At 40.6% G+C, this 21283-nt stretch overlaps 1 protein-coding gene across 9 annotated transcripts in view; it reads left to right on the forward strand.

Moving 5' to 3' along the window:
- The window catches only part of BRD4 (bromodomain containing 4), a 234194-nt gene that overhangs the window by 179233 nt on the left and 33678 nt on the right, over positions 1-21283 (forward strand). For 7 of the 9 annotated variants that reach the window (XM_039514640.1, XM_039514637.1, XM_039514644.1 and 4 more), the window contains 4 exons: positions 1565-1774; positions 2587-2786; positions 6158-6459; positions 7994-8104. In XM_039514640.1, the coding sequence (XP_039370574.1) occupies positions 1565-1774; positions 2587-2786; positions 6158-6459; positions 7994-8104 (823 nt within the window). The remainder of the gene's footprint in view (positions 1-1564; positions 1775-2586; positions 2787-6157; positions 6460-7993; positions 8105-21283) is intronic. The other 2 variants (XM_039514642.1, XM_039514645.1) reach the window with 1 other exon arrangement.

The following is a 21283-nucleotide window of genomic DNA, read 5'->3' on the forward strand; positions in this document are numbered from 1 at the left end:
AAGTTCAGTTTTTTTCAACCTCTTAAGGATATGGTGAGATGTTTCAAGTGTTGCTAAAATCCTATGTCATTGGTTATGTCGTCTTTTGGAATATTACAGGAAAAACAAACTTTGCAGTTAAACATTCAAACAAAGTGGACAGATGTTGAAAAATACTTTTAGGCTTTCACATCAGACTCTTAAATCAAGGATGCTTGATTTAGCATAACTAATTTTGAGCCTTGCTTGGCCTGTTATTTTTGCCAAGTTGTCCGTCTTTGTAAGTTTTTATTGGCATCACTCAGTAGTGCAGTATCAGCAAAGTCTAGGTCTACTAGGCATTTTCCATCTGCCCTTGCTGTTCTGGTGTTTGTGTTGCTCATGCACTTTGTTATCCAGTCTTTTGCAATGCCAAACAACAGTGGAGATAAAATGCAGCCGTTCAGCACCTGTGTCCACATTGAACCATATCATCTGGTTGTTCAGATTTAGTATTAGCCATTCTGTAAGGGGATTTTTTTCAACATTTCAGTACATCTCTGTACTGGGTTTTGTATTAAGGTCTTGACTCTGCAAGCATAGTTGTAATTTTTCCTTAGGACTTCAATCTACCATATCCTCCAAATCTCAGGTTCACCTTTTGACTTTAATTTTGTTTAAAATATCAGTTAAGGAGCGAACAGACAGGTAGTCTAGTAGCGTAGTAAGATTTAAGCTGCCTCAGTTATTTTTAATCAAGGAAGCTAAAACATTGAGTTCTATTCTTTAGAAGTAATTTTGAGGAATTGTTTGCGCCCTCTGAACTTTGTCTTCTAATAAGTAAGGAAGCTTCTGTCCTGAATTGGACAATCAGTGTTTCTTTTTGCTAATCCATAGAGCTGTTCTGCTATTTTAGTAGGTTTGATCATCCTGCATCTTAGTATTTATTGTGTGGATAGTATCATCAATTCAGCACTTTTACCTTATTTGGTTACATAAGTAGGCTTTGAAGGATCAGATTTTTATCGGTAAATGTCAGTAAACCTCAATTTCACTATACACACACAAACTCAATATTTCTAGCGATAATAGAAAGTTACAGATAAGCAAAGTAAGAAAAATGCTGCTTGAGAACTTATTTTGATTTAAGGATATTTACTTTGTATGTTTGTATATGTGATATTGCAATTTGTATTTTAATGGTAATAAAGCTTTAACTTTTTGAATCTCTACATCTGCTGTCATTAAATAATTGTCTGACCACCCCATGCTGCCCTGCGACTGTGGACATTTAAATAGATAAATAGGAAAAAAAAGTTTAAAACTTGTAATTTTTTGCAACTGTGAAAAATTAAATGGACAAAAAAATGCTTAAAAATAAACATTGATATCAGAAGTTGAATTCTGCCAAGTCTGTACAGAACATATATTGAATCTTAGTCTGTCCTTCCTTCGTTCCTTAAAGGAGGAAAGCTTATCTGTGTTTGTCAGGTGCTTATGTTTCTTGAATAATAATCATTATTACATGCTGAGCTGCTTGTAAATGTGTATTTGTATAGTACATGCAAACCTAGCATTATTTTTTCAATGTGTTTTTCTCCCCTAGGATGTTTTTGAGATGCGCTTTGCTAAAATGCCAGATGAACCTGAAGAACCCATGATTCCAGCCTCCTCTCCCGTAGTGGTGCCACCCCCAACCAAGGTGGCCCCCCCTTCATCCAGCGATAGTAGCAGTGATAGCTCCTCTGATAGCGATAGTTCATCAGATGATTCTGAGGAAGAACGAGCTCAGCGACTAGCAGAACTCCAGGAACAGGTAATGTGTTCTGTGGGTCTCGGGGCTAGAGCAAGGGGAACTTGGAGTCAGGCATTCTCAACTCTTCTACTGACTTGGGTGACCTTGGGCAATTTGCTTTAGCTCTTTGCCTTAGTTTATCCATCTGTAAAATGTGCTACCAGCTTCCATGGGGCTCTGAAGCTGAATTGTAAAGTGTTCTGACATCTGTTGTTGAAAGGGCTTAATGGGCAAAGTATTAATAAATATTGTGGTGTATTTCAAAACATTTGATTATGTTCTATTTAGTACACATATAATGTTCAAAAAAATCACAGCAGCACACTATACCATTGCCTTGAGTTAGGTAGCGTCATTTGAATGGATAGAATACAGTTTTGGGCTGGCTCAATTTACGACTAAAGTGTGGCATGTGGACTTATAAAATGGGACCTGTAGCCACCACCTCTGATAGGGAGGTGCAGCTCCGAATACAGGCAGTGCTCCATCTGGAGCATTGTAGCCGCACAGGCCCTCCTCGTGCATTAAATCATTCATTGTTAATAGCATTTAGTGTCCAACTGGCGCTGAGGAAGTGGGCAGTCTGTTCTTGGCCGAAAGGTGAGGAGAATAGTAACTTTATAAAGACTTCCTCCCCCCTGTCAAGCGGGTCAGGGTGCTTTAAAGTATAATGAAAAAAAAATCAGTGTACAGTAAAAAGCATCTAGAACTGACCCACTTAATATTCAAAGAGGTGAAAGCAAGTGAGAGTAGCCAGGCCATAAAGGAATGAATATGGGAGTGTAGGTGATGCAGAGCGAAAGTATCTTGATCTTTGTGTGTCTGCCTCTTAGCTTAAAGCAGTGCATGAACAGCTCGCTGCCCTGTCCCAGCCACAGCAGAGCAAACCAAAGAAAAAGGAGAAAGACAAGAAAGAAAAGAAAAAAGAGAAGCACAAAAAGAAGGAAGAAGTAGAGGAGAATAAGAAAAGTAAAACCAAGGAACCACCACTCAAGAAGGCCAAGAAAAATAATAGCAACAGCAGTAACTCAAGGTCAGCTTTGTGTCTCTCATATCTTGCAGTTTTTGTATTTTACTGCACTGAGGCCTGGTCTACACTAGGAGTTTGTCGAATTTAGCAGCGTTAATTCGACTTAACCGTGCACCCATCCACACCAGGAAGCTAATTAGTTCGACCTAGAGGGCTCTTTAGTTCGAATTCTGTACTCCTCCCCGACGAGGGGAGTAGCGCTAAATTCGACATGGACGGAAATCGACCTTAGTAGCTCCGGGAGCTATCCCACAGTGCACCACTCTGTTGACGCTCTGGATAGCAGTCCGAGCTTGGATGTTCTGACCAGCCACACAGGAAATGCCCAGGGAAAATTTGACACGCTCCGGCGCCTTGTGGATGTTCTGCAGGTCCGCAGGCAGGAGGACAGAGCCCCCCTGCACTGTATCTGCAACCGCCCTCCCCCGCCACAAAGTCCCAAACCCCCCTCACCCAAAGTAACAAGAAGGAGGGGCGACAGGGGCCGTGAAAACTGTCACTGCACCCCTGCAGAGTGCACAAATACAAGAACGCTCTCATTCCCTAAATGTTGAGAAGTCCTTCCCTTCCTGGCTCACCGAAGCCCCAATCCCAGTTTCATCCCCTAACTGTGTAGTTGATTATTAAAAGTAGTTTGCTGTTAATTACTATTTCCGTCAAGTTTTTCTACAGAAGACTGACTGTGAAGGGGTGGGGGGTTAATTGCATAGGACAGTCACCTTTACCAGGGTACAGACACGGGGGCATGATCAACAGCAGGTCACACACACAATGCAGTCAGTAGGCACCCTGGTCGGTCTGGGAGGTGTTTTCCATGTTCTGTGTGGGTGTGGGGTATGTGACTTTGTGGCATGGGAGGGCGGTTACAGAACTTATGCAGCGGTCCTTGTCCCGGACCACAGAGCCACGCAGCAGGGGAATCTGTAACCGTCCTCCCGCGCCACAAGGTCACATAGCCCCCGCACACAGAGTCCCGAAAAGGAGGGATGGCAGGCTCTGTTGAAACAACCAGTCTGGCACTGCAGACCGCTCTAGGAGCAGGAGCCTATCATTCCTCGAGTGTAGAAGCGGTGTTAACATCACTGCACACCCTACCCACCACAGTCTGCGTCCCTGTTTCAACCCTTTAACGCGAATTCATTAATAAAGAAAACATTGTTAATTAACAATGTTCCGTTAACTTTATTTTTAAACGTGTGTTGGAAGGGGGGAAACGTGGTGAACGGGGTATGTAACCGCAGAAGAAAGTCAACAGTAACTGAAGCAGGGGCAGGTTCAGCTTCTCTGTAAAGAAACTGAACAGTCACAGGTTACCCTGCTTCCTGAGGAACCTAGCTTTCAAAGCCTCCCGGATGCACAGCGCTTCCCGCTGGGCTCTTCTAATTGCACGGCTGTCTGGCTGAGCGTAATCAGCAGCCAGGCAATTTGCCTCAACCTCCCATCCCGCCATAAAGGTCTCCCCCTTGCTCTCTCAGAGATTGTGGAGCACACAGCAAGCTCCAATAACAATGGGGATATTGGTTTCGCTGAGATCCGAGCGAGTCAGTAAGCTCCTCCATCTCCCCTTGAGACGTCCGAAAGCACGTTGAATGATGACAGTTACCCAAGACCACCCTCGACACATTTTTCCCCCCAGCATGCATTGTGGGGAAATCCCAGAATTCAAATGGGCAGCAGGGACTGCGGGAACTGTGGGATAGCTTCCCACAGTGCACCGCTTCCAATGTCGACACTTGCCCCATTAGTGTGGACACACAAATTCGACTTTGTAAGGTCGATTCCACAAATTCGAATTAAGTTAAATCGAACTAATCTGGTAGTGTAGACAAACCCTGAGGAACAATAGAGAGTTAGAGACAATCTTCTTGCATTCAGGATTACTTCAAACAGTAACCCTTAGTGCCTGTGGTGTAGTGATGGCTCACTCTGGGGTTTCTAGCTTCTGTAAGGGCCTTGGCATTGATAGTATCAGTTCCAGCAACACGTGTTGGTGCAGCCCCCCAATCCGTTGTGCCTCAGTGTGACAGTACTTGTTTTCACTCATGCACCCCTGTGCTTCTTTGTCTGACTTGTGGGGCTGCCATTAGTATCCAGTATGAGATATGATAGAGAACTAATTTTTGTTCCTCTGTATATTGTCACTGTGACATTGAATCCCAGATCCTGGAGTTTTTTAGATTTAATCTATCTTCCCCTCCTGGGTGCCGGAGGGATTGGCTTATAAGGGAAAAGGTTATGAGCTAGATATTTACAGTTGGGTAAGTGACAACTCAGCGGAGGTAATATATCTTCAAGTATTTCAAGGGCATAACCCCCAGCCAGGGGGAGGAACTATTTACAGTGCAACAAAGCATCATAACTTCGGGTAATGGGGATGAAATGAAGAAAGGGGAAAATGTAGTTTGCATATAAGTACAAACTGCTTGCAGTGAGCTTGATTAGGCTGCAAAATTGTCAAAAGTAAGGGATATAAGCCCATTTCTCATCCCCAATTTAGGGCATTGAGGCTGAATAAAATACTAGACAATGTACTGTAGAGCTCAATTGTAAATTCTCCCCAGGGAACTGAACTGACTGTGGCCTAATAGATCTTTTACTTCTCTAATTTCATCGGTAATCTTTTTGCTACATAGGCTGTCTTTTTTTTTTTTTTTTTTAATAATTGGAGATATGCCAATCTCCTAGAACTGGAAGGGACCTTGAAAGGTCATCGAGTCCAGCCCCCTGCCTTCACTAGCAGGACCAATTTTTGCCCCAGATCCCTAAGTGGCCCCCTCAAGGATTGAACTCACAACCCTGGGTTTAGCAGGCCAATGCTCAAACCACTGAGCTATTCCCCCCTGTGCATTCTGTATTAACGCTGAGGTGCTATGAATCTGGCTGAAGTGTGACCTCTTCAATTAGATACACATCCTTTTTATAACTACAAACCTAGTTTCTCAAACTCAGTGATAGTCTAATTTCTGTATTCTCAGAATAAAACCACAACCCTAGTATATGAAGTCTCTAACAGATCGTTACTTATTCTGAGGACAGGTTTTTCTTTATGCCTGCTGCTTCTTGCTTCCCCTCCTCTCCCACATACAGTATATAGATCAGCAAGTCAGAAATCGTAAGAGGGGTCCATATATTTAATGCTGAAAATGAATGTCACCAAGAAGCGCCTGTCTATCACGTTCTGTTCTCTCTGCCCTCTTACCCACCCATTCCAATTGTACTCTTAATGGCCTACTGAAAATAAACAACTTTGATCATTTTTAATTAGAGTGTAATGTAATCAATGTTACATTTAAGACATTAATATCAAGCTGCTGCTTTTTAAACTCCTCACAATTTTGGTGTTTCTATAATAATGTTTTATAATTATTCCTAAGTAGTAAGAAGGAGCCTGTGATGGTGAAGAACAGCAAACCGCCTCCTGTCTACGAATCTGAGGAGGAGGACAAGTGTAAGCCAATGTCCTATGAGGAGAAGAGGCAGCTGAGCCTGGACATTAATAAACTCCCTGGGGAGAAACTGGGCCGAGTTGTCCATATCATCCAGTCAAGAGAACCCTCGCTTAAAAACTCCAATCCTGATGAGATTGAAATTGACTTTGAGACATTAAAGCCATCCACGTTGCGGGAGTTGGAGAGATATGTAACATCATGTTTACGGAAGAAGAGGAAACCCCAAGGTACCTTTCATCCTCAAAGCAATTTACTTCACATTCCAGCGATGTAGTGCAAATCTTGTGAGAGAGAGAGAGAGAGACACAGACGCACACACATGTAGAGAGAGATGATGCACATACTGTGTATATAGGTATTTATATCCTCATGCCAGGGAAGAGAAGAACTCATTTCAAAACTACTACTTTTCTATCAAAAGATAGATTTGATTAATGGCACAATAGCATGTGTGTTAAATCTTACCACTGGACTTTAACTCAATGGCTTGTGATTTAGGGCTAATTTTATCTTAATATCCCTGTACTTTGATCTCTAATGTAAATATTTTCTTCACTCCAAACACTTGATACAAGGGACACATCATATGGCCAGCTAAATGGAATATTACATGCTGTTTCAATCTCATGTAAACTTTTCTTGTAAAACCTTTTAGTTTTCTTTTACTGTACAACAGTATTTGCTTTGGGATGCAAACTCACCTTCAGTGTGCCAAAAAAGCCCCAAAGCACCTCCTCTCACTAAAGAATGCTCTCATGCCAAACTGGGGCGTCATCATGTGAAACAGTTGGCACATGTATAGGCCTGGATTTGGATTGTCCCAGGCATGAGACTCACTACACTGGGGCTGCCATCCTGGATTCTTTCCACCAGTTTTTGGAGCTGTTTTTGGACTTTGTTTTAGTTTTTAATATATGGTTAATGCTCAGAAAGGCATTTTAAAGTTGAAGTAAAGCCTCTTACAGAATCAAGTGACTGCGCACGTGTAGAGGGGAGTTTGCAGAACTCGCCAATTGCCCATTCCCATGCTTTTCTTTGTACTGATATATCCAAATAAAACCTTTACATTTGGAATTCAACAAGCCATAAGAAGATGTGAAATTGCCCTATGTGCTGCTGGCCTAAGCATCACTTGTAAGCTTATTTGGTGTATTGGAAAGAAAAATAGCCTAGAGCCTGAAGTGTAAATGTCAAATGCTGCATATGCATTATAAGCCTTCTCTAATACAGATTGCAGAAGGATTGGGTCATGTGCAGGATTGAGTATATTCAGTGTTGGACCCATTATAATTCATTGGGTCAATAGCATTCTTTTAAAAAAAATACTATGCATTAATTATGGGCCAGTATAATCTAGTCAGTAAATAATGTGTGTGAACATTTCTAGCACGCTTTCCTTCTGCAAGAATCTGATACATGCATGTTTATGGGTTATTTAGGCAAAAGTTGTATTTGTTACCTCATTAGAGAATTGGGAACAGTAGGGCAAACTCTTCATTTCTGCCCTAGTTTGTAAAGTTCAGGTCTAGGAAGGAACATGGGAACAGGGCAATGAGTTTGCTGTGCCCAATTGCAACAGTACTTTACTTAGTTAAGCTACTTATGACCCCAACTATAGAGCATCAGCATACAAGCAGCCCTCCATGCAATAGAATTCCTGTTACGGGCGTTGTTGATTACAGGAGGACCACACAGCACAAGACTGGATTCTGGGTTATTTTTGTCATCCTTTGACAATATTGTACTATTATCTTGTTGCAGCAGAGAAAGTGGATGTAATTGCTGGTTCCTCTAAAATGAAGGGGTTCTCCTCCTCAGAGTCTGAGAGCACCAGTGAATCCAGCTCCTCCGACAGTGAAGATTCAGAAACAGGTTAGATGCAGCTTATTTAAAGACTCAGTCCTATACCTGTCTTCTGTATAAATAAATATGTTTTCAGTACTGGCTTGGTCTTTAATTTTTTTGTCTTTGTAATTAAAACAGTACACACAGTGTAGATCCTGCATGTTGCAGTTGCCTGTATTGGACCCGACATACGAAACTTGGAGATGGGGGTATGGCATCTTGCACTTCCCAAGATTACAAGATTTTATTGCCTTTCTTCCTTACTGTGGGAGAGCCAACCTGTAACATATGCCCAGATACTTTCTATCTGGCCAGTGATGTAATTACATATTTTTAAAAAGACCCCTTCTCTTTTCAGTTTGCTCTTGGGGAGTGTTAAGTGTTTTCACCAGGAACACTTCTGCACCAGGGCGTTTTTCTGGACAACAGCTGAGGAAATGTGGGTTTATGTATAAAAAATAAAAACAATGGCATGAAACAATTCTCCTCAGGAAAAGTAGGGTGAATTTAGTGAGCAGTAATGACTTTGTATAGCTTTTCTATTCTCAACTGATACGCCCTTAGAATTTGTGATTTAGGCATGTTAAGCTGAGGATGTTTTTGCACTTCTGAAACAGAGGAAGAACCACACTTTAAGAAACTAAAGTGACATTGTGGCATTAATGTGTGTCGAAGTGAGCAAAGCTGCATAGCTAAGAATTTGAGTTATTCTTTCTCGAACTGCCAGCTCTGTATGGGTTCTGAAAGTTAAGCTGGGTTCTTTCCGGCACATAAATCACCAGTAATAAAGTTTCTGCAACTTTAACTTTGTTAACTATGTCTGATGAAGTTGTATGAGGTAGAAAAGAGTTCTGCTTCCACTTCTATAGCTGGATTGACTGAAGTGCAAACAGGAGTAAAAATAAATAAAAATGCACTTGTAATGTAAGAAATTCTGTGACTGAAGTAAGACATTTTCAGGCCTGCCATTGGGTTTGGAGGGGCCTGAGAGCACAGGTGCTGAATGCATACTGCTCTAAAACTTCAAAACAAGCCCCACATGTATGCTAAATACTCACCTCTGCTTTTCCTGTCCCCTCCAGTCAGCAGAGATTAGTATTTATAGGAGTTGCTTTGGATGCTTACTGATGACACTTCCTACAGACACTCCAATTTTAAGCCTGTATTTTCTTTGGGGGGAAAAAATCTGCACTAAACTGTAGTTAAATATAACACATTTAAGTTTCATTATTGTCAAGCATATTTTTAAGTTAATTTCAGTTTTTTGAAAGGAACGTGTGACCTTTGATGATAGTTCTTTAGAGGAAATTATATTTAATACTGGTCAAAATAAAACTTTCAGTGATAGTGAGTGCTGTCCTCAGTGTGTGTGTTAGCGGAGGGGAATGTTAGAAGAAAATGGTCTCCTGCTACTAGATAAGTCTTGAGGCAGAGCTGCCACATTTACACTCAAGCTATAGACTGTTATTGTACAATTGTTGTATTTCAATGGCTTTATTTGACTAATGCAGGCTTAGGCTTGTCAAAGCTTCTGTGAAAAACTTGTTTAGAAATCAAGTTCTCTGGTCTTTCTTGAACGACACTTTGCTCATTCAGGTCTGAGACATTGGAATGAAAAAAGTATTGTTCCTCTCTGCCCCAGAGATTTGTTCCCAGTGTGATGCAGTTGTCTGCAAAAGCGCAGTTGTGGATATCTCTGCCTGGTCTATGAAGTGTTTTTACTACTACTTGGCTATACTATTATAGTTAAATCAGTGCAAAACCTGTGTAGAGAAACCCCAAGATGCCACAATATGGTAAAAACGGAACGTATGTTCTCATTTGTCTTTTTCCATGGCAAGTGTGCATGATCCAGATAAAATTATTTCTAAGTTAAATGTTTCTAAAATATTCCTGAGAATGAGGCAGGGGAACCTGATTCGTTTGATTGGGTGGATGAGAGTGAAATTGAGCATCACTTGCTCACTGTCCTGTAATTGACCTCTTGGATTGTGATTGGCTTAGGGAGCAGACCTCTTCTGTTCTTCTGTCATAGAACACTTTATCCTTAAGAATGAATTGCTTTATAGTTTGTTTTGTATTTTGAGTAAGCTGTGACTGGGCAGAGCTAATTAAAACCTTAGCTCTTTATAAGTTCTATGGAGTGTATGGTATGGAAATCTGTAAGATGACAGTTTGCTCAACTTTGCAACATGGCAGTCACATTAGTGCCTCTAGTGTACTTCCGTGTGTACCATAACAGCACGTCCTTGGGGGAGTTCTAAACGTGACTGAGCTTTATCCTCTAATGTTCTCTGTTCCATAAAACTATAAGAACTGACTGTAAAACTGCTCTTCCCAAAACATATCCATTCTCCTAGTCTGATTCCATCTTGACAGTCTTGGGATGACAGGGCCAGTGTTTTCAAAACTGGCCTCTTAATTTTGGTTGCCTCTCTTTTTGGGTGTCCATTTTGGACTTGCATGTCAGCACCTGTGATGATAATCTCTCTTCTCTTCTCTCTCCTCCTCCCTCCCCAGCTCTTTGACTCGAATTGGCGCCCCAGTAGGTGCTCAGCATCTCTGAAAATCATGGCCAGGGTGTCCCATGTTGGCTACTGGAAATCAGATGTTTTTGAAAATGTTGACATTAAGTGATTTAGTGCTATAATTAGAGCCATTGGACAGCACTCCGCCTCTACGTATAGTGCAATGTGTGTGCTATGTGAGCCTTCTTTCCCTTCAAATTTATTTTGAAATTGCAAATGTTCCTTGGGATGCAATTTTTGGGTTTGTTTTAGCTTGTTGGCTCTTATCTTTCACTTTCTGTTCCAAAATGAATCATATAGTATGTTTGTAATTCTCACAGTTTAAACACTGTTTTTAAAAACCAGCAACCCTTCACACAGTTTGTATTCTTTATCAAGCTTTCTGCCACAAAATAAAGCTACAGTCACCAGATTTTTTTTAGTAGTCTTTGAATATGTACAAATGAATATACTTGTTTTGATAATACTTTGTTTCCAAAAAAAAAAGAAACTAAATTTTTCTGGTCTAGAATATTTACAGTGATGTTTGTTTTGCTAAATCTTTCTCCTGCTTTTTTGATTTAAATATAGGAGCCCTTGTTGACCCTGTACTGCAGGATAGTAACCTAATAATTAACATATAGAATACTGTTGAATTGAAATGTAATTGTTTAAACATTTTAGAATTGTATATTTGACACCGTATGTAACTAATGTATTGTTAGTTCATGATACCCTTTACTTAACAGCCCTGTCATTGGCCATCCTTTGAGCTTCTCTCTCTGTAATATTTTAAGGAACAATATGATTCTGGAGAAGTTGCAAAATATATATCCTGATAGGAGAATCTTGGAAACACCTGCACTGGCGAAGTGGAAAATTAGATTTAAAAATCTTACTGATAATCTTTGCACTTCAATTTATAATAAGATCTGGCTTCTTATGCTCCTCTTTTATCATAACTTGGTTTCTGTTTTTCCTTTTTTTACCCACTGAGCTGCTGTTTGGTGGGTGTACATGGTATTTTGTGCAATATATATATGGAGTTTTAAATCATCTAAAAATCTTAATACTATAATTGTAACTTATTTTATCTTGGTTTGGTTTATCATAAAGCACTTTGATACATGTAAAAATACACACCAGTTAATTCTATAATATATAAGAAAAAATAGGTACACATTATATAACTAGTTATACTGAAATTACACTTCTGCTCCAGTCTCCTGCAGTTCACTCTCCATAGTCACTCAAGACAACTTTTAATGCACTAGTACAGTACTCTCTTACAGCTGCCTGACTCATCTCTGTAGTCCAGATTTCTGAAAAGCTATTTACATTCTGGGTTGATTTTGCTCCACTCACTTTAATCCACCTGTTGTTGCTAAACCTTAATCTAGAATTTAAAACAGAATTTATAAAGCATTCTTGTTAATAATCATGAGTACTATACTTTGAAAATCAGCCCTGGAAGATTTAATACCTTGAAGACAGATGATATTAGTAGAGAAAACAAATTACTGGGGGATGTTTTGCAGAAGATTGGACCAGGTGAACAGAATGGTCCCTTAGTTTTATAATCTATGAAAACAGAGGTACAGGATTAAAGGATTAGTGCAGTTTAATTTTTGTTGTGTTTTGATAGTATCTTTATGAATTGTAATGAGATTGAAATTCATCCTGGAAACACCCACTTGTGATATAGACTAAACATGACCATCATGTTAGCTGGTAACTTTCTTACCTCCCGACTTTCTATGCTAGTACCGTGAAATTTCTAATAGATTCCATTGCCTCTTTCAATTATGGTTTTTGTATCTTCAGCCTTAGGTGAAGTTGCATGTAAGCAACCTTTTTTCTACAGAATACAAATAGTTTTGTAAGCATATCTGTTCTTTTGATAGTAATCATTCAGTCATGAATGATCAGGCTGTAGTACACAGTGGTGCATCTTTATGGCAGAGTGTGTCTAGAGCTCACAGAACACACAAATATATGTTAACAAGTCAGAAATTATCTTTAGAGGTGCAGTGCTGGGTCTTTCTGGCTTGAGTATCCTCTTACCTCTTTAGTGAAGCAAAGAGCTGAGTGTTTTTCATACTGCGGGGGGAGGAGGGGAATGTGGGAGGCAATACTTGTGGTGAACTCGGTCTCCATGTTTCATAGCTATTGTTTCATATTTCATAGCTTTAATGAATGAAGTAATATTGTGATGTTATGCCTCATCTGAAGATCTTGAGTATTATTTTGTGTTCATGCCTTAGCTAGCAAGCCTGAGATGTCTCCTGAAAATCCTCAATATGTAGAAACCATTCTACTAAAATTATTTCCATGGTAACAAACGCTGAAGTTGAGGTTTCAGCTTGACTTGTGTCAGCTTTCTCGCAAATTTTGCTTTTGTTCTGAAACTTCCTATGCTGTAGCTCAGCTCAGAGGTAAACTTTTGGGTTGAACATTGAGTCCACTCCAATTCAGCTGTGAGTTGTGCAAAAGAAAGAGATTTTTCCTGTGTTTGTAATATGTATTTTTATGCATGGATTAAATGGCTGACCTTTCAAACTTCAGACCCTGCTAAATTGTAATCTGTTCCTTAATAAAGTTTCCTGTTTCCTTATGAATCTGAGGGGGAAAAATACGTCCCTCCTCAACAGTACTTCACCCATTTGAATTTAATTGGCTTCTGTTTTGTCTTTATCAGGCATAAGGTAGCTTTTTAGTCATGCCCTTCTCAACAATCAAACTCCTTAACAACGTCAATATACTGTGGTGACTAAGAAACTTAAGAGAATGTGGGGCATCTAGATTTGGGGTGGGGTGTCTGTGCAGAAACTTCCTCTCTTTTTCTCACGTGGGTGGAGCGCCTCTACCAATTTGGATTTAGTAGTCTTAATGCCTAGTAGTATCAAAGTTCCTGATCATCTGGCACCTAGGAAATTTAGATGAACTAGGATATTCTACCCTAGTGTCCTGCATTCAGGATGTAGTTTGAATGGTGCATCTGAGGAGGCATTCATATCCACACACACAGGGGCGGCTCTAGGCACCAGCAAAACAAACTGGTGCCTAGGGCGGCAAAATCTAGGGGGCGTCCCCTGCAGCCGGGGGGGGGGCAGCTGGCTGGGCCGGCGGACCTGCCGCAGTCATGCCTGCGGGAGGTCCACCGGAGCCACGGGAGGACCGGACCTGCCGCAGGCATGACTGCGGAGGGGGCGCTCGTCCCGCGGCACGGCTGGACCTCCCGCAGGCATGACTGCGGCAGCTCAAGCGGAGCCGCGAGCCGTCCGCAGCCGCGGCAGGTCCAGCCGAGCCACGCGGGACCAGCGGTCCCTCTGCAGTCATGCCCGCGGGAGGTACGCTGCTCCCGCGGCTCCGGGGCGCCTCCCGCGCATGACTGCTTGGGGCGGCCAAAAACGTAGAGCCGCCCCTGCACACACAGTGATTTGTGAACAGAATGCCAGGTGTCAGATTGGCAGAGCTTGTACACAGTAACTGACCTGCCTGCTAATTCAGTAGGCCACCATTCCCCTCATACAGTTGTACCTTCAATACCTCATATGGCTCTATATGAATAAACTTACTTTGCTAAACTCCTAGAGGTGATTTGGCTCTTGGATTCTGAAATAGGAAACTTGATTCCCTGTAGTCTTAACTTACTGTGCAGATAATGTTTCAAAGTGCTCACTACCTCTGTTGTAGCTCCTCCCTGGGAAACACCAAATGGGGGAAGAAAAAATAAGAGATTAATTTTCTCTAAGTAGAATCTAGAATTAACTTTATATTAATCACCAAGGACACTCCTAATAGCATCAGTAGGACGCTACCAAATTCATGGTCCATTTTGGTTAATTTCACAATCATAGGATTTTAAAAATAATAAATTTCATTATTTCAGCTATTTAAATATGAAATTTCATGATGTTGTAATTGTAGAGGTCCTGACCCAAAAAGGGGTGGGGGGGTTGCAAGGTTATTGTAGGGGAGATTGTGGTACTGATGCCCTTACTTCAGCGCTGCTGCTGGAGGTGGTGCTGCCTTCAGAGCTGGGTAGCTGGAGAGCGGCAGCTTCTGGCCAGGAGTCCAGTTTTGAAGGCAGAGCCACCGCCAGCAACAGCACAGAGGTAAGGATGGCATTGTATGGTATTGTCACCCTTCTTTGCGCTGCTGCTGGCAGGGCACTGCCTTTAGAGCTGGGCATCCAGCCAACAACTGCTCTCCAGCCACCCAGCTCTGAAGGCCACGCAGAAGTAAGGGTGGCAGTACTATGAGTCCCCTAAAATAATCTTGTGACCCCACCCCACCCCCGCAGCTCCCTCTTGGGTCAGGACCCCCAATTTGAGAAAAGCTGGTCTCCCCTGTGAAATCTGTATACTGTAGGGTAAAAGCACACAAAAGATCAGATTTGACGGGGAGAGACCAGATTTCATGGTCCATGACAAGTTTTTTGTGGCCATAAATTTGGTAGGGCCCTAAGCATCAATAAAGGGGCTTTGCAGAAGAGCACTGCTATATCTGTGGTCCTGCAAACCACTTGAGTAGTTTCTCAGAGAACTATGCAGTTGGGGAGTTGACTATTGAAATTCAACTGTTAAGGCTCTATGACTGATCAAATTTGCACCCTGACCATTCTGATAACTGTATAAAATTTGGTTTAATATTCTATTTTAATGTGTATTCACCCACGAAAGCTCATACTCCAATACATCTGTTAGTCTATAAGGTGCCACAGGACTCTTTGTTGCTAATTTAATGTGGTGAGTTTTAATAGAAACTCTTTTTTGTTGGGAGTTTGGGTATGGGATATTCTTCTCTTTATTCTTTTATCTTTTAACTGGGGATGTTCATTTTTTAAAACATAGTTTCCATATTTTCTAATGAGACGTCAGGAAAAGTGCTTTGGTTTTGAGCCCACTGAACAATTACAGTCTTGATACACCACTCCTTGTCAGTTTACAACATGCTGATTCTGGTTGCATCTGAATTGAGGAAGTAGAACTAATTAATATTTGTAAAGCACTATACAGAGCTTCGAAGTCCACTAGGCACCTGCACTTGGGTGTAATCCTATTTTAAGAAACTATTCACTTGCATAACTGACTGCAGGATCTGGGCCTTAGTGTGTTTATGTACTGTGATACATAGAAAAGCTAAGTACTATTTTTAATCACTGTGTTTCCCTGTTAAGATTAGGGTTTTGAAGAGAAAACCCAACAACCGTAGTGTTTTTTAACGTAATAATTTGACAAATATCGCATCAGCATTTTTCTACTAAGGTGATAGTTCCATTAGAAATGCAATAAACTCATAAGCCAGCACATTAGAATATAGGTATCCCTTTTTCTGTAAAGCTAGATATACATCTTATCCAAGACCAATTTGAACCTTGGGCTTTAGTGCTCTTGCTACTACTAACAACTTGCTTTAGCCACAGTTTTAGGGAACACGTCTGCCTTACTTGACTGTGTCAGTGGCATAGAAGCCACAATGAGTTGATCTGCTCTCCCTGCACAACAGGGAAAGGGAAGCAGTTAGATTTAATTGTCTTCCAGCAAAATGCCAAGAAAGCATCACAACACAGTCTGGAGACCATGAGTCACTTATACACAGTATTCACATTTTGAGCTCATCTCTAATACCAGTGTAGTATGGAGGTTCTCTGTGCTATCAAGGGAAGTTTAATTTATAACCGAAACTATCTTGTAAAGTATTTACTTAGTCTCTTAGCATTGTTAAAATGTTTTCTCCAAATCACATGATTGTTCCTGTTGTGTTTTATTTTTCTATAAACTGCTGGGGACTGGGATTGATTTTTTTTTTACTGGAATGTATAACTGCATGTTACTAGCAAAGCTGTAATCCTAGTTTCTCTGATGCACAAGTATGAACTGTTTGAAAGTAAGAATGCATTTGACAATGAATGGACTGTCATTACCATTTTGATTCAGATTCCTTTTAAGGCACTTCAATTAGCATTTATCTACAAATAATTACTTTATACAAATCTGTTTATTTTTCTATTTTTATCTGCATGCTTTTTGATTTAACAGTAATGTAACCACAATATTTTTTAAAACAAGTTGTATAGTTTTTTATATTTTTGTTTTTAAATAAAAATAAATAAAGTGTTTGGTTTGCTACAGAAAATGTACCTTTTGTATAATGGCATTGCAGTTTTAAGAAGTCATTTCAAAATGGAAAGAATATTTTTACCAACTGTCTAATTGTATACTATTATATTGAGTATTTCACCTTACTCAGTGAAAGTGTGGGGAAGTAACTAATTAATAATTGGAAAAACTTTTGTGAGTGGGGAAGATACCCTAGAACCTTCCAGAGAGGAAAGCTATTTGATAGAAGCAACAAAGAATCCTGTGGCACCTTATAGACTAACAGACATTTTGCAGCATGAGCTTTCGTGGGTGAATACCCACTTCTTCGGATGCAAGTGGATGCACTTGCATCCGAAGACGTGGGTATTCACCCACGAAAGCTCATGCTGCAAAACGTCTGTTAGTCTATAAGGTGCCACAGGATTCTTTGTTGCTTTTACAGATCCAGACTAACACGGCTACCCCTCTGATACTATTTGATAGAATAAGTTAATTGTAAGCAGAGGCTTCACTTACTGGAATCTGGGCTCTGATCTTCATGTTTCTACTCTGAAAAGTGACTTTGTGAGAACGGCATTGTGGAATCCCATATTTATTGTGTCTTGAGGATTTCTGTGTCAGATGTGCTGTGTACACAAGTAGAAATTTTTTCTAATTACCAGCCTTGAAATCTCATCCTGGGCTCTAAGAGCCAAAGCTTAGTTGAAATGTGGTATGAAGAGAAAAATGGTTCTGTGAACCAGATTTAGTTCACGTGGAGCCCTTGGTGCCTTTCATGGACTTCCCATAGGTGGAACTCTGATTTGGAACTTAAGCAATTTTGTAAATACACAAGATGGAATAGAATCAGCAGCTCAGTCAGTCTTGGCTGTGTTGGCTCTGCAGGGTTAATAAGAATAAAAAGCAGCAAAATTTTATCTCTAAAATAGCTGATGTGACTATTCAGAGTAAAACTGCACTTTAAGCTTAGAAAAGTGATTTTTCTGGGCCATGTTTTATAACTTTGTCTTTTGTTTGCCTGTTCTTGCATTTCTGGAAACCTCATGGTTAGTTAAATGGCCAGAAGGTTAGTGTACTGTGGCTGGCTGGAGTGCAGCAGAGTGGAGCTGTGTCCATAGCTTCTTTAGTCCCACAGACTCACGGGTGTGATTCCAATATTAAACAGAACTGCTGATCCAAACAAACCAGGAGATGCACAACCATTTGCTCAGAGCAATATAAAGTGAATGGGGCTTCTTGTCAATCCAGACCAAACCATTTTCTCTTACCTAAGTGCAGAGCATGGTCCAGTATCTTGGCTAAACATGTGATAGTTTGTCAATAATTCAGTTTAAACTAAAGACAATATCAATACGAGAAATATGCACACCAGTAAGCAAACGTGCCGCTTCTGAAGAGCTTGGTTAGAAGCTAGCCATCACACCTCTGAGGAATATAGGAGTGAGAGCAAACACCTGTACAAAGAAGCAACTAGGGCAGAGTGACACCAGGAGTAATCATGTCAATTTTACAGGGCTTGATACCTTTTTAACTGCTTTTCAGGGTTGACACTTGCACATAGCCTTATAATATGTCTGATAGTCCCTCTTTTTCACACCTTTACTATTGTGAAATACATGTTGATCAGCTGCATGGAAACCATGAAGCTAGGGGGTCTCTGACATAAAGTACAATGAGAAATGTTATATATTAAACATGGCATTTTTGGCTGACTCCTGAAACAGAGGACTGTCTATATATAATCTCCCATTTCCAGTCCCATTCACGTAGGAGTGCCTTTTTGCTGATAATGTTTACTAGTGCAACTTCCTTGTGTACTTATGCATTAAATCTGCAACTTGTGAAGAGGAATTCTCTCAAATCCCATTGATTTGCAAAGATCAAATATTTCATAGTTTTCCTTCTCTTCCCTCAAGTGGTGTCCTTTTATAAAACTCCTCCTTTCCTGGAACCCCCCACATTTGTTTGTATCCTGCCCTTTGGTTTCTTCCCATGGGTATTTTTTCTTCTGATTAAATGGAACATGACAGAAATATTGGTACCTTCAGTAACTTCTTTTTTACAGCCACACAGCTTATTCAGTTTCCTCCTAGTTTGGTATGCATGGTAGGAAGCTTCTTGTAATGCAGACAAGGTAAAAGTGGATCAGCAAGTAGAATGTTTATAGCAACGTGAGTCAGGTTCTGTTTGCTATATATATTACACTTGCATCAGATAAGAATGTGGCAGTTACAGGCTCCAAAGCACATTTGCACACCCCTCACATAGTGTATGGCTCACAGTAAAGGAGACCAGTCTCTTAGATACTTACTGTTACAGAGAGTGACATCTGTCACTTTGATGACTTTTTTCTGTAAATTTGATTTTAGTTTACTGATTAGTATGGGGCTTCTATTTTCTGCCCTCAGTCATAGAGTAGGAACTCAGAAAAGATCTCAGTGAATAGTTGTAAAACATGATTTTCCTGAAGACCTACATGTTGCTGTGTTTCCTTCTTGCCTTTCAGTGGCTCAGTGGTGACTCTTCAGTTGATTGGTGTGGTGTTCCTGTGATTAATTCTCTCTCAGCCTCTCTCTCTGTTACCTGGGTTTTTGACTCAGATGGGGAAAGTCTATGTGGGGCAAGTCACTTAATAGCAGAAAACATCAATCATTCTCTTTCTTCTTTGTGCAAAGTAATGTCAAAGTGGCTGGTTAAGATGGCTTTGTATATTTAAGTCAAAATCTACTCTTTTAAACAAGTTTGCAAGCAGATTAACCATAATCATTTTTTTCAATTGTAGTCCATTGGAAAATGCACTGGACTGGGATCCAATTTCCAGCTCTACCATATAGAGTTTCAAGAGAGACATTAAACCTCCGTGTTTTAGATTCCCTATCTGTAAAATGGGAATGATGATACTTGGCCCCATTTGTAAAACAGTTGGAGAGCCTCGTAGGAAAAGTGCAAAGGATTATTTATTTTTTGTTCCATCCACTGTATGGATGTTTAGCACATGAGCCTCAATGCATGTAACTTACTGAGGTTTTATTGGCTCTTTGAAATGTCTTCTACTAGGTCAAGGCCTAGTTAAGTAATTATTCTTACCAAGTTAGACTGGCAAAGTGTCAGATTTGTACAGTAGTCCTCAAACGACTAGTGGCCCCAACCAATGGTGTTGATGCTTCATCTCCCTACTGTAATGATGGAGCTCTGCTACCCACCTTCCATTTACTCTTGGACATGTTCTGACCTGCAGCTGAGCTTGGGTTGTTTCTAGTGGTCACGAAAACAGCCTGAACCATGGAAAATGTGAACAGTTGACTGGGAGTCTGTTGACACACTTGAGGTCTAGCTCTGGTAAAATATCGCTTCCTGAAAAGCTTAGGGAATCCCTGTAATGATAGACCCTGGTGGCTGAAGGGACCTCCAGGAATACTTTAATTATGCTGTGTTTACCTTATACCACAGGGAAACTCATAATGAGAGACACGTATGAAGGAAGCATAATATACATTGGAAGTGGGTCTGAATACTTACTAGATCATCTTAAATTTTGCTACAAAATGGTTTGACTTTGTATTAGCCTTGCATAATTATGAAAATTTCATAGATTCTAAGGCCGGAAGGTACAAAAGTGATTATCTAGTCTGACTTCAATTTACCAGCCTAAGTACAAATTCTACCATATTTGCCTGTCCCCTCCCATGAGGATTCACGGCGGTGAAAATAGGAATACTTTACTTACCGATTTAAAAAAAAACAACACCTGGGGCATGAATGGGCCACTAGAATTTTGCCAAGGCTGTTTTAAACCTATGTTCAGGAGTAGTTCTTGAGTATTAACCCCACACCACTGGTCATGCCAAATAACGATGAAGTAGAGCACGTTCAAGCAAGGGAATTGATTCAGGTGTTTGGCTGGAATTCTGCAGAGGAGGAAATTTAAGCCAGATGGTCAATACTGTGCCTTTCATTTTTGTTGATTTAATAAACTCTGAAGTAAGCTGTAAAGGAAGTCTTGGGAAGCTCTAATATATAACAAATTTTCACCGATGGAGAGAGGCTGACTGGTAGTGAAAGCTGCTGAAAGTCCCAGACAGTTTTGTTTTAGGGTGGAGAAGAAAGTTTCTTCTGTTGACTCCCAGTGTGACCTCTGATAGAAAGTGGTGAATTTAAGCCCTCTTCTTGCTTAAACAGCAAGAGGCCCTTGGATGCAAACTCTTAACAATTCTCCAGTGTGAGAGGAAGGATGGCTTTCTGTGTAGCATCTGTTCTATCATGGCTGCTGTCTATTTATTTCCTCTTCTCCATCGCGGACATTGTAATGTTCAAATAAGTGCTCTTGAGCTAACTAATGGGCTGTGAAAACACTTGCTTCACAGCCAGCTCTCTGCAGCCCTGTCAGGTTGTATCTCCAATAGGCTTTTTGAGAGATTTTTCCATCATTCCAGCTCCACCAATGGTAGCAATGGAAGTATTTTCAGTAGACCACTGGCATTTTTACCACCGTTATCTAACACTGGTCAGAATGGGTGTAGAAGACACCATGACACAAATTCTGGCAGCGCCCTGAGTCCTATCCACAGTAACTCCCACTTTGGTTACCACCA

Source organism: Mauremys reevesii, linkage group 25, assembly GCF_016161935.1.
Source record: "Mauremys reevesii isolate NIE-2019 linkage group 25, ASM1616193v1, whole genome shotgun sequence".
NCBI lineage: Eukaryota > Metazoa > Chordata > Testudines > Geoemydidae > Mauremys > Mauremys reevesii.